The sequence below is a fragment of the Sinohyriopsis cumingii genome, chromosome 1 (assembly GCF_028554795.1).
Source record: "Sinohyriopsis cumingii isolate HCF-2022 chromosome 1, ASM2855479v2, whole genome shotgun sequence".
NCBI lineage: Eukaryota > Metazoa > Mollusca > Bivalvia > Unionida > Unionidae > Sinohyriopsis > Sinohyriopsis cumingii.
Genome location: NC_142961.1, coordinates 80249867 through 80264751, shown reverse-complemented (window position 1 = coordinate 80264751; position 14885 = coordinate 80249867). Strand labels below are relative to the sequence as shown.

The window sequence follows — 14885 nt, the reverse complement described above, 5'->3', positions numbered from 1 at the left end:
TTCAGGTGCATGCATGGGGACTCCAATCATGAATCTGTCCTGATTCATCCACCACGCTAATGTTAGTCCTAGAATAATCAACATTGATAAAGAATTTTTGTGAGGTTTCCATCTTGCGAGAAGAAGGAACTGTAGAGGTCACAGATGAAGATGTAAAAATAGAACCATGTTGGCAGCAGCATTCAAGGTTACAAGAAGGGACAAGTACAGTCAAGCATACAAAGAAGATTTTGCTTATAGCATCTCTGACAGAGACAGAATTCAATCTATTCAATGCAGTGGAAGTTCTGGTTTGTGAGGAAATTCATCCATTGTAAATGAAGTCTTGTGATTGATTGAGTAATGATTTCTCAAGGCTGGACAAAAGGCAAAATTGAGTTACCATGGACCAATGGCAATACAGATCCTGATGAAGGGACAGGATTTGAACATTGTGGATCAGGCAATCATCAAAATACTGGGAAATTGGTATTCCCAGTAACCAATGGTATCAAGCTACCATTCCCTTAACTTAGGTGTGGTTGAAAATCATAACAGTTTGACTCGAAATTGAAAAACTTTCTAAGCAAATCTGGAGAAATTTGCAATCAGGAGGAAATATAGGGATTTGCAGATAAGCATCCTGAAGGTTGATGGAGATTGCCCAATCAGATGGTCAAAGCGCCTTCCAGATTGAGGAGGTGATCTGCATCCTGAAAGGTTCTTCCAGAAGAAACCAGTTGAAAGGGGAGAGGTCCATTATAATGCTAAACTTTCCACTTTTCTTGGTGAACAAGTTAAGAAAGTGGGTGGTGACTGATTGTTCAAGACCCTCTCGACTTCCCCTTTCTGTAAAAGGATGTGCACTTCTTCCCTCGGTTTCACCAGATTGGATAGGTGAAGTGTGTGCGAGGGTCCTGGATAGAGGGGATAGTTCATGAAACTGGAGCCAGTACCCCTCATTCAGTATTGAAAAGACCCAACTATCATCCATGATGTTTGACTGGGCCTCAGAAAAGAGGTCTAAGTGAGCTCTGATGGGAATGCTTGAGAGATAGATGTGTGGCAGGAGAGGACTCAAATCCCTAGAGCTGCCCCCCCACCCCCTCCTTTGGGAAAAGAAGGTGGGTGTAGAAACTGTTTCCTTTCAGGTTTATCAGGCAAGTCTGTTTTTTGGTTTCTGGGAGCCAGACGGATGAGGAAGAGGAAGTCCATTTTGAGGCTGCATATTGGATCAGGGCTGTATCTCCTTGAAGAACTTGGCAGAAGACCCTTGAGGACAATGCACATTGACACACTTTCTGGCCAATTGTGATGGGCCAGGAGTGGATGTGAAGGATCAATGTTGATGATCCAACATGTCTTGAGATGCCACAGTAGGAATGATGCCTCCAAACAAACTCTTGGCTTCAAGTGGAGCAACCTTAAGGGTGTCTTTACCGTGATCGAGTAGTACCTTAGAAGAGTCCAAAGCATTGTCATAGCGGATGGGAAGAAGTTCCACCAACAAAGCCACAAAAACAGAAAGTGCTTGCCCAGATGTCTTGGCCAGTTTCCAGCATTTGCTGAAGGGCAGCTGGGTTCCAGAATGCTTCTCTCAGAATATTAAAGCATGGCATGTGAAGCTATGGTGACTAGCACTCAGACTCTGTTCTATAGCTTCAATGTCATTTACAGAAAGGCGTGCCCAGATGTCTTGGCCAGTTTCCAGCATGTGCTGAAGGGCAGCTGGGTTCCAGAATGCTTCTCTCAGAATATTAAAGCATGGCATGTGAAGCTATAGTGACTAGCACTCAGATTCTCTGTTCTATAGCTTCAATGTCATTTACAGAAAGGCGTGCCCAGACTTGACTTGAAATACCCACCTTGGATGCAGTGGAGTTAAGTTGGGAGGTGTTGGGGGCTACTTTGGGTAACATACCGGATAGCTGGCAGAAGAGACCAAGGGTCCCATTGTTGAGGAGGGAATGTGCTACCCTCAACATTGTTAATATTTTGACCCATTGAAAACCTCTCAGCAATTTCCTTAATCATAAAAGAATGGGAAGGAGTAGGAGTTCTGGTTCAGTTTGAGCCCCCAAGATTTTTTCCGATTGAAAAAGATGCTTTTTGGACTGTGTGACAGGTTTTTGGCACAAATCAGAGGGTAAGAGGTGACAGACTTCATTTAATGCTTTGTCAAATGACCATACATCCTCTTCTAAATCTAACTGAGATGAAGGAGTGGGTATCACTTGCGCTTCCTCCATCTCAAATTCATTAGAGTCAAACAAGAATGGAGATAGCATCATCAAAGACACTCTGAGCTGGAGAATGCATGGGCATCACTAAGTCCCTAGGAGGTGAAGAGGGTACAGAAACAGGGAACTAAGACCCGTACTGCAACATGGTGAGTAGGGGGTAAAGGAGTGCCATGAGTGGAGAGAGAAAAGAACATGTCAGTCCTGGAAAAAGCGATGCCTCTAGCCTAATGTTTACCACCTGGTTATGAGGTGATGGCAGGACATGAGCTGCAGCATCGCCTCTGTTATGAGAGCAAGATCCAGAAACCCAATATATGACCAAGGCCCCTGAAGTGGAGGATCCCGCATTACATAGGGGTTCATTGGGAAAATAGCAAAGGGTGGGATACTGATCCAATCCCTAGCCTAGTCTAAACCTGCTGGTTAGACTACCAATGTTCATATGATATGGTAGATGGTGGAGAGGGGGGAACTCGGCCCGAACCCTATGACCATACTATGAGGCCATAGTGTGATGATCAGAAGACACAGGATCACCAACTAATGCATCACTAAGAAAGGTGATGTTCTGATCCCTCCCAGTGGGAGGGTGCGACATACTACCTCTGACAGGGTGGTGACAGTGCATCTCCTCCTCGATGGGAGGTAGCAACATGCATAAGAGTGGTGCATCTCCTTCTTCAAGGGAGGCAGCAACACGCTATGGTATTGTGTTGCATCTTCTCCTCAATGAGATGAGTGGTGTATACTCAACACAATGCGAGGCAGCGACACTAATAGATGAGTGGTGAACCTCCTCCACAATGGGAGGCAGTGACACGCTGCTACACGGTCGCTGTATCTCCTTAACAATTGGAGGTAGCGGTGTGCTTGGAAGGCTATTCAGGTCAGAAGACCCCTTATTTTCAGTAACAGAGAAGAAGAAAAATTCAGATGAAAAGGGGGAATCAGTCTTTTTTTTCTGATAAGAGGAGCTGGAGTCTGAAAGATTCCAACTTTATGCAGACCATGATTTACAAAATGTACAATTTTTTCTTCTACATTTGGAACATTTAATACAGTTTGGATGAGTGTTTTATAAAGAATTCTTGTGGCTACACTTTCCAACAGACTGTGTTGATATTATTCCTTTATATAGTAGCAAAAAAATTGAAATGTTTATAATGTCACATAAACTCACCTTGCCTGTATGTACTATGTACAGAGTACAACCCTGTGTTCTCTATAGATGTAGCAAAAAGTAGTATAAAATGTCTTTTATCAGTGTAAGAGAGTGTTTTATACAGCTTTTATTGAATAAAGGAAGTATACTTACACACAACAGCAATGTGAAAAAATTAAACTTCTTGAATCAAATATCTAGTATAGATATCTAATACAACATGATTCCTGTGGTGTCAATCTAGAATGAAGAATACGCAACGTCTAGTGATCAAGCTGTTGTTATTCCTTCCATACAATGACTTACCAGTACATGTATATAGATATAAAATGATTTAGACAGTAAGTGTATCTGACCCTTGAGAGTTTACACAAAGTAGCCCCACATCCCTGAAGGAACCAAAATCAGAGGGACCTGGTTACCATATAATGATCTGGGAAAATTGAACAGATAATAAAACACAATTAGAGATAAATTATTGTAGAGGTCAGGCCACAATGTGGTTAAATAACACTGCTACTGGCAAATTTTCTCTGGTGAATTTGGCACATGTCTGATGATCATCAATGTCCTTGACATACATGAACTATCTGTTCTTGTTTTGCACACAAGGACAATGCAAGTTGCACTAGGAATTTCATCATACTGACAATTCTGCACTCTAAGGAAATATGTGTGCACATCACATGGATATGCATTTTTCTGGGGCATGAAAAAGAAAGCCAAACAATAGCTATGGGTAAACTATTTCTGCTATTATATTACTGTAACCTTGACCACTGATCTTTTGAGCAGGAAACTGAAATGGTTCTTTCTAACCTCAAGTACAAGCCAGCTTCAAAGTTTAGTAGCTGTAGATAAATAAAGAACTGAAGATATTGTCAAGAAACTATTTTTCTTCATTCAGTCATACTGTCCCAGAACATAGGACATTTTAACCCTGAAACTAATAAAGTTCTTCCTGACCCCAAGTGCAAGCTCTTAGAAAACTCAATTTATTGTACAGAAACTGATTCATTCTTACAGTCATAGTGATCTTAACCTTTTGAGCCAAAAATGATCATTTTCCTCTTTACCTGAAGTGCAAACCAAAGTATGGTAACTGCAGACAGTGGGAAACTAAATTTATTGTATGAAGTGAACAGTGGACAGCATACAGATGATGCAGTATGGTTGGTGTACAGATAATTTAACTCTTAAATTCAGAAATGAAAATTGCCAGGCAATGAATCTATCAGATCCACATCAGATATTCTAAAACCAGAAAATGATGGATTCTTTAAATCTACCCTAGGATATAACCATTTCTCTTCTCATAACATGAATTTCCCTTTGGAAAAATCAGCAAGACGATTATTCTTTTAATTTTTAACCATGTGCAAGTATGTAAAATTCTGGAGCAAAACCTTAATGCAAAGTTTTGAAGAAAAAAGATGATTAGTTATTTTGGAACTTATTTGAAGTTTATAGTCTAACAGATGTTTTTGTAATGTAAACAGATTTTTCAGTATTACTGTCTGGTTGGCAACTATGCTTTTCATATTTTTTTCTATCCTTAACGAATCCTGTTCCCATTTCAAGAAGCTTAAATTCTTCATGCAAACTCTACCATGTCTTTTTTTTTTTTACTCCACACCTCTGTGAGTTTAAGGTTGTAGAATGACCCTAATAGACCCTCCAGCATGTCATAAGACATGACTTAATGGGCATGCTGGACCTAGGTGCCTCAGTGGTTAGTATGCCAGGATCCTAACTAAAATGGTCTGGGGGTACGATCCTACTAATGGATCAGCTTAGACAGGGAATGAACCTTACTTTGTAAATGAGTCACTTTAATCCAGACACTTAACTTTTTAAAAATAAAATCACTGATTATTGTATTATGGACCTTAACAAAACACTTGTTTCACTACCAAATGACTGCTTATATACCACTGTGAGACAGAGGACTGACGTTCTGTTTGACTAGATTGCATAATTAGGCTCAGGAAAAGGTGTTTTCATTTCATAACAATATCTGGATTAACCAGTTGCTCAGGTCACTGAGATCCAAAGACTTGGATTATGTGAAAGGTCTTGATGACTGTGGAATGAAAATAAGCTCAGTATGGCTACTGTTATTAACACCTGCCTAAAAATGAAATGGGATGAATCTGTACGTCTCCTCAAAGAATAGCTTTTTATAAGAAATAAAAAAATTAGTCTATCAATATAATACCTGTCATGCTACCACCGATGACAACTCTCATTTCTGCTGTAACTATAAAACTACATTTTCCCATTATCCAGCTGGCAAACTGCCTCAACCATCTCTCTTTCAAATTTGACATTATATATATATATATATATATATATACACACACACACACACACACACACATAGAACATTTATATACATACAGCATTGACAGAAGAGGTGGACAGGACATTATCAGATGTTATAATGAAAGATGTGATCCTGGTTTCCTCTGGAAAATTTTCATTCACCCATTTTTTCTCTGGAAGAACACGGGAATATTGTGGCACCCAGAGCTTGGCATCATCTGTGGTCTCTTGAAAATTGTTCAAACCAATACCACAAAGTCCGCATATCACAATACTCAGCAGAATAGTGGCCACAGGATGCCCTGCTACCACTAGACCAACCCTGTCAAAATAACATTACTTTATTAGTAATGTTTTGTGTTTGACTGAAAATAAAATCTTTGACCGAAAAATTTCTTGTTTGATGCATCTAATTCTAAGTTGCAAATAAACAAAAATAACATTGAAGGAATAACAAGAGAGCACCATAAAAGACGACCGTACATTAAAATTGTCAATCTTTTTAAGTATTATGAAGTGCTGTTATCTAAAGAGCAACTTTCTCAAGTATTTCTGATATAATATTCTGTCAACATGAGCAATTAAAGAATCCCCATTTGCAAGAAAAAGTACTATCAATTTAAATCATTTATGTTAGTGTTGAATTAAATGGAAACTCTAGAAAAAAGAAAAACCATTTAATACTTCTTGGTTTGTTAAATTCTAGGTAAAATTGTTTGTGACTGTAAACTAGAAGTCTTTGAAAGGACTGATGCTTTACTGGACAAAAAACAAATCCAGGAATTCATGTCCATTTCTTCATTTTAAGTGCTGAGTGTTGAAATCAGCTCAAATTTTATCAGCAATAAAAAAAAATTCAAATTAACTGCTGTGATGGTCATTGGTTGTCAGAGAGACACCATTTTCACTTCTGACTAACTTACTATGTTGACATGATCATTCATTCAGGTGGAGAACTGATAAAAAGATTTTCAAGATGGCTGCTGTGGTGGCCATATTGGCTATCAGAGTGGCACATTGTCAGTTAAGACCAACCAGGCCATGGGATGAATTTGTGTATAATGTTTCATGGCAATCCTTCAGGAAGTTTTGGAGAAGTATTTATAACAGACATGTCCTAATGGATTAACAGACAACCATCCAATAAACTCTTCTGGTCTATGAGCAGTAGAGCTAATAATAATTCTGAAATTTATTTGAGTGTTGCATTTTCCAAAAATATATTTCAAATAATTAGTAAAACTACTTAATGCCCATAGATTGAGCAAAATCAAGTGCATAATTCTAAAATGTAAAACAAAACTTGTTTTGGCATACAGTCATTTACAGTGAGATGTTCAGTTTAGTGTGTAATATTGTGGTCATGCAGTTACCTATAGATAAGAGAAGACTAGGGCACAACCATTATATCTTCAAGACAACATTACACCAGCTGTCCAATCTAGTCCAACAGCAGGATGTGGGACCAAATTTTCCATCCCAAAAAATATTTTTTATTGAGAGAAGGGCCAATATTAACTTCTGCCGGGGGGTGGGTGGGTGGGGGGAGGGGGCAGAAGGCAGAATTTCTTGCTACATAAATGTTTTAAGGGGAAGCAACCCAACCATTACATTCACGAGTACAGAATAGTTTTCCAATATTATCTTCATTTAGCAGGATCCATAAAATGGGGATGATTCAGATTAAATAGTCACTCCAACAAAATATGCAGACAATTTCCCTGAGGTGAAGTCTCCCTTTCTTTTACAAGGCATCAGATGCTTTCATTAAAGTGCAATAACAACACTAGTCTTTTTCTATTAAATGAGCAATCTAAAATAATTTAAATATTACATTTTGTGCCCTGATCAACTTTTGTATCAAATGCATGATTATTTGTCTGCAATTTACATATGAAGCTGCAAAAGGTGGAAGAAGCTAAATATGTACATACATGCTGAATAATCTATACATCAGAGAGTTATTACCAACACTTAAACAAAGATGACAAGAAAGTATTATACATTGTGTATTCTTCATCCAAGTTCACACAAAAGAGATTGCCAAAATCAGGAATAATGACTGATTGTCATAGTTGTTGATTATTTTAATCAGACAGTTTTCAATTAGCAACTGGAAAATCTTAATTTTTTTCTTAAATCACCCAAATTTCAAATATAAAGACACATATTTAGTCACAGATATCAATAATTCCTATATAGTGCCACATAAAACGTCATATTTGGTTACAGATAGCAATAATTATCTCATAGTGATCACATAAAAAGCCACATATTTAGTCATCGATAGCAATAATTATCCCATAGTGTCAAATAAAAAGTCTCATATTTAGTCACAGATAGCAATAATTCTCCCTCAGAGTCACATAAAAAGTCACATATAGCAATAATTTTTTCCCAGTGTCACATAAACAGTCATATGTTTGGTCATCAATAGCAACAATTCTCCCAGTGTCACATGAAAAGTCACAAATAGCAATAATATTCCCATAGTGTCACATAAAAAAGTCACATATAACAACAATTCTCCCAGTGTCACATAAAAAGTCACATATTTAGTCACAGATAGCAATAATTCTCTGACAGTGATCAAATAAAGGTATAAATACACTGCCTGCACTTTTAAACCTTCATGTAGGGAAAAAGAATAACTATTTGACAGGTAGTGTGCATCTAAGCAGATTAATAAAGATTATGACAAATTTAGACAACTCATTTTTAGTTGACTAGTTCAAGAACTGTGTCCACAGTGGTGTCAAAATTTACCTTGATAAACACAAGATAGACACTTTAGAAAATGTTGCTCAAAAGCTGATGAATATTCCTTCACTCACAAAATTTCATTTGTCAATAAGATGGTTTTGCTTCTTTCTGCTACTTAGTTTGTGACCATAGAGTCATAACACTTGGCACATGTGTATTGATGCTTAAGATTATGAAACATGTAAAATCAAGTCAAGCATAAGCAACTATTTACATTCACATGAAAGAAAATGGTCATCTTGCAACCCTGAAAAGGGGCTGGTTGATATAAATAAAAGTCGTTGTGTGATGTATATATACAGTCTGATATGCAAAAAAATAAAAAACAACAACAAAAAACAAAAACAGATCAATATGACATGATATAAGAATGGCACTGCATTGAAAAATAATGACATGGTATCATGTCATCCCACAACAAACTGGGAGAAACACTAAATAAGTACTGTATGTTTTCATTCATCAGTGTTGCACTTGAGATCCAGTGAGACAGAGACAATGTGTTCCCCAGTCCCCAAATCTGGTTTACAATGTACATGTATTTCAAAATGGCAACATAATTTAAAGAAACCGACATAAACATGCCTACATGAAGTGCACAGGGGGCAAGACTGAGGGACATGGGGTACAAAACTGCATCCACTATCCTGTGCTCAATGCACAACTTATCTCTTTTTTACTCAAGATTTTCATGTTGACCCAACAGCACTGGCATTAATCTATTCCTCTTAACTGTAAAATAAAATTGTTTTAAAATTAGTTTCGTATTTCAAAGCACAAAAACTGAATGAGAGAAGGAAAAGAACAACAGACCCAAGTGGGACTGAGATTTCCACATAACTGACAGCTGCCTAATAGCCAAAAGCAAAAGAAATCTTCCAAGAAATCAGGCTACATATAATACTTTCTGTTGAAATTTCTTCCGATGTTGTCATTTCATACCTTCTGTTGTCAGGATACTCTGTGAGTGGTGTCAGAAAATACATTTAAACGTATTTCTAATATTAGTAATGGTTGCCATATTTGATCACAAACAGGCATCATTTACATAATTTGAAAGGTCTTCGTGCCAAAATGCTTTTTGTCAAGATTGGCCAATTGTATGATGCAGCTTTGGAAAAAATGTCAGTTAAAGGTTTTTCTACTTTTGGTAATGGTATTTATATTTTATCGTGAAGCAGCATCATTTATACAGTCCTGAAAGTTGTTCATACCGGAATGCTTTCTGTAAAGTTTCCTCAAATCTATAAAGTGATTTGGAGAACAAGTCCTTTAAAGGTTTTCCTATTTCTTGCAACAGCAGCCGTGATGTGCATCAGATGTATAATTTCAAAAGTAATCCATGTCAGGATGCTTTCTTTAAAATCAGAATCCATTTTGTTCAGCATTTTTTTTAAAAAGCTGGTTGTCCAGTTTATAGTAACAGTTGCTGTATCTGATGTCAGATTGGCATCATCTGCACATATATGTCCTCATGCTAGGACATTTTCTGCTATCAAATTCATTTGGATAGTTTTGGAGAAGACTTTTAAAAGTTGTCGATCTTTAGTAACAGTGGCCACATTGGATGGCAGATCAGTAACATTTATATAAACTTTAAAGGTCATGATACCAGGATGATTTAAGTCAACAAAAGAAATCTCACTGTCGAGTTAAATGATGGAGTGAAATCTCACAAGAATGTTAAACTTTTTAATATGTTCACGTTTTCTTTTCCCTATGAACAGCCTCATTCCCTTGGTAGCCTTGGTATCATGGTAGTTGTCTCTGGCTGACCAAAATCTAGGCCAATTTAAGTACATAAACAACTATACATCATGTGCTACATGCATAATAAATATCACAGTGAATTGTTTTGGGAAACATGTTTCAGGACTATGGGATACTGATCAAATTCCTCATTTTTATATATGTTTTAGTTGTATTTTCTAATGGGATTTGACTGATACATTAATTTTCTAACATATGATCGAATACTCGAATTCATGGATTTTTCACATGCATGTATATTATTTAATATGTTGTGAAGTGTACTACATAATTGCAAGTTGTCAATAAACACATGCATTTAAGACTAATTGTCTTCACTTAATCAAAATTTCAAAAAAGAATTCTCTGCATCAATCCTAGTCATTGACAGCAGGTCATCTCTTAAAAATGTCACTTGTATGCGAAATTTAAATTTATTTTCAGCCCCCCCACTTTACTAATCTAAACACTCGCTTATGTCAACAATATTACCTTGGTCCTGAGAATGCTGAGATAAATGGATGGTACTATATTATGAAAATAGCAACATATTTTAAAAATTGGCGACAAAATACTGAGGTTAGCAATTGTTGGGGTGACAACTTTTTAAAGCCAGTGCCATCACTGAATGGTGGCCACGTACTAAACTTTTGGGGTCAAGAAATGAGCATGTCAAGTGGAATCATCACAATACAGGATAATAAGAATTTGTTTATCAATATCCATAGCTTTCGTTGTGACATTACATCAAGCAACATTTGATCTGGATCGTACTGGATCACACCTTTAGCTTCATTTCATTCGTATCAAGGATTTTGCCATATGCACTTCTTGGGGAGTCTAAATATAGACAGCCCAAAGGAATGCAGATGTACAAGAATCCAACTGAAGTGAATGCTTGCCACATAATGGTATGCAGAATCAAATTCTAAAAAAATGACACCAATTACTGAAACAGTCAGTGCTGAATGCCTAAATGACCTGTGTAACTTTTACTATAACCATGCACTGCTGTTTGTACTATAGTCCTAATATACATCCCCATTTGTTTGTACTGACCAATTGATTTATAAAATGGTAATCTTTAATGTGATAAAAAGTGCACAGAACTTAGTCGATTCATTCATTTATTTATAATTTATAACCCGACTATGAGCAGAGTGGTTTGACACCATAATCATCTGCGCCTTTCATGCTTAACGTAAGTTTTCAATATAATAGAATGACATGTTCAAGATCCATTTCCAGTTCCTGGACAAGTCCATTTTCAGCAAAGGGGTGTGTGCACGACTATAGATGTACATACACATGTCGTCTGCTTCCAATATTTGCAATGTCGAATCAAGCAAAGGAAAAGAATGACAACAACAAATTTTCCTTTCACTTGAATTTAACAAGCAGTTTAATTTCTACGTTCATGTGTGCAAAGGAATATAATTCCAAACTCTCAACGTTATGGTAATTCACAGAATTATCCAGCAGTTACTGAATAGGATGAACTGTCATTATGTTGTCTGATGGAAATAAACTAGCCCATAGTGTATGCAATATGTCTCCATGTTAGTATGGAAAGTCCATTAAGTATGAAAGGTGCAGGGAATGCCAGTATTAGTGCCATTCTGGTAACACTCAGGTCAGATATAAATCAATGATTCAGTTTACTTAGTTTTGTGCATTTTTTATCACATTTAACGTTTTTGTTATTGAAATCAGTTGGGGGGGGGGAAAAAACAAATGTGGATGTATAATCAGACTTAGTCCGAATTTCCTCTTACCCTTGCCACCCCATTTTTTATATCTGGGCATTTATGTTGGGGTGTAGGATTAGAGTCCACTCCCTATCAAAAAGTTGAAATTTGCCGACACCATTTTGTGTCAGAATAGGATAGCTGCTTAGTAGCCAGCCTAGCAAATTTGAATGACCTTTCATCGAGATATACCTGCATGAAATCAATAGGAATATGATTTATTTTCTCAGAAATTATGAGCATAGCATTTGTTAGATCTTTAATCCGCTGACAGACAAGATGAAAGTACATCGTTGCTGAAATTTGACCTGGGTCTCGCCATTTGCATTACGAGTCACATGACTATACAAAACTCTCAACCTACACGTCAATGACATCAGAGGTCCCATAGTCATGTGATTTCAGCAATAACCCATTCCTAGTGTTGCTGTAGGGAAAAAAATTAAACATATGAATGTCACATAACCTTTATAGAAAAATGAAAGAACACAAACTTGTCAAAATATTTATTTTGAAAACAATGACTGGAAATCTGTAAATGTTAAAGCAACTTGAAGTAAAACCAGATTCACTAAGCAAAGAGCACATTTCAATGCTCTAGTCACGCGATACCAACTAAAAATCGCTGATACATGCTCAGTACTTACTGAAAATGGTATTCTCCACCCTGCTGCTATAGTTTTCTGGTCATTGTTCTCAGAATACATATGTTGAGAATTAAGTGTGCATTATACTTATTTACAAACATTAAGTGACTGCTATATATTTCCAAATTCTATGTACAACTTTGGAATTTTGTTTATTATTGATATTAGGTGGCTATATGGCCTCTGTTGTCAATGACATGTAGGTTGTGAGATTTGTAAAGTCATGTGACTTGGAATGCAAATGAAGAGATCCAGGCCAAATTTCAGCAATGATGTACTTTTGTCTTGTCTGTATGCAGATTAAAGACATGATGAATGCTATGCTCACGATTTTTGAGAAAATAAATCATAGTCCTATCAATTTCATGCAGGTATATGATGAAAGGTCGTTCAAATATGCTAGGCAGGCTAGTACGTGGCTACCCTAAGCCGACACCAAATGATGTCGGCAAATTCAAACTTTTCGATAGGGAGTGGGCTCTGGCCCTACACCCCAACATCAATGTCAAATATTAAAAATGGGGTGTCAAGGGTCAGAGGAAACTCAAGACTAAGTCAGACTATAACTGACCAAAAGCAAGTTAAATCCTAGCTGCGATGTCGTAGCCTCAACTTGATTTGTTGTGGTTGAGGCTACGAACTGATCCCCTATCATGTAATGGAGTAAAAAAAATCATCACTAAAGTCAGAAAAACAAACAGTGTAAAAATCAGCCACATAAATATAATCATGTTGTGAAAGAAGTTTGGGTTATTTTGAATTTATTAAGCCCTTACACGATAAAATAAATTGGCATGATTACTCTAACCTCATCTTGTCCACCATGACAGATAACGTGAGACTCTCGATGTAATCCCTTTTCTACGTAAGGCATGACAGACCATATTTGGATATTCTACGCTATATTATTATCAATCAAGTGGCGAATAATCGCTTCTTGGTGGAATTTCAAAAATTGCTGATAAACTGTACTTACTTTTAATGCGCAGAATTTCTGACCCAAACAGCGCCAAATTTTTTACTACGATTTGTTTACGTTTCCAAAAAAGGCGTCAATGTCCTTATATGGCACACAAACAAATGAGGCTGAGAATGGAAGTAATCATTATTTGAAATAATATGGTGGACGATCTAAACGAAAATATCGGCCGAAAAAAAGTAAACGGGATTTTACAACTATTTCTACACCGATTTTCGATACTTCCAGTATTAAATAAGAGGACTACTCAATTTATTGGATTATATGCAAGGAATACGTTTAAAGTGTTATTATTAGGCTAAAAGAGCGCCGGGTGTGAATCACACCCGGCTTGCTCCATTAACACGCGTATGCTCATGTTAGTACCCTGTCCACGAGGTACGAGTAAGGGTACTAATATTAGTACTAGTTAAATCCCTACAAACATGCGAAAGCAACATAAATGTTTATATTAACAAGCACATGCAAACAATAAAAACCTCCATTTTTGCATTTAAATTCTCCACTGACTGAATATTATAATCAATTTAATTCGAAAGCTGTTTATCTGTGGTTGTTAGTGTTTACATGTGTATGGTAACTACAAAGTCTTGTGTCACTTGCAACGAAACGGGAAACAACCTATAAAAAGAGGTTTCCAATGCTCCAATGATTCCATTGCTAATACGAGTTAGACACCTCATCCTTGTCCTCGCCTATGGTTACTTTACATTGATGAAAAGCTATATCATGTATTTCATCCCGGACAAAGTTGTATTCAGCCTATTTCTGGCCCGGTCTGCTAATAAATGTAACCATTTTGCCGACATCGGACTTAATAGAGGTACAAAGGTGAGAATGTCCGATTATGACATTTAAGCTGTCTGGTTTACAAATAGGATAGTTAATAATATTTGACAATATTTGATAATAAGGAAAGTGAATTGTTCTTTCCTAACCAATATGACTAAAATGCGAAATGATATGAAAACTGCGAAAAGTTGCGAAAAGTTACGAGAAGTTCATTTAAAAGTAAAGTAAAATAATAAAAGAGAGACAAACAGTCATACATTTTTATAAAGATTTTACAATCAATGTTTTCATTAACATTTTATACAACTGTATATAGTGCATTGGTATTAAGACCATTAGGATACAAAGTATCTTATGAATCCAATAACTTCCTTTTATGAGTGTGCTCATGTCTCCATGCACAATATCTATTGCCATGAAAGAAAAATCGAGTAGAGTGATTGTTGGTATTAAAATTTATGGAAATATTAATATTTTTACAATTTTATATAGTTGAAG

At 36.6% G+C, this 14885-nt stretch overlaps 1 protein-coding gene across 5 annotated transcripts in view; it reads right to left on the bottom strand.

The window, feature by feature from the left end:
• The window catches only part of LOC149807210 (patched domain-containing protein 3-like), a 128079-nt gene extending 113646 nt beyond the window's left edge, over positions 1 to 14433 (bottom strand). For all 5 annotated transcript variants that reach the window (XM_089963590.1, XM_089963601.1, XM_089963610.1 and 2 more), the window contains exons 1-2: positions 14217 to 14433; positions 5785 to 6031 (exon numbers count right to left, since the gene is read on the bottom strand). In XM_089963590.1, the coding sequence (XP_089819716.1) occupies positions 5785 to 6031; positions 14217 to 14278 (309 nt within the window). In that variant the 5' untranslated portion in view covers positions 14279 to 14433. The remainder of the gene's footprint in view (positions 1 to 5784; positions 6032 to 14216) is intronic.
• Between the last annotated feature and the right edge of the window lie 452 nt (positions 14434 to 14885).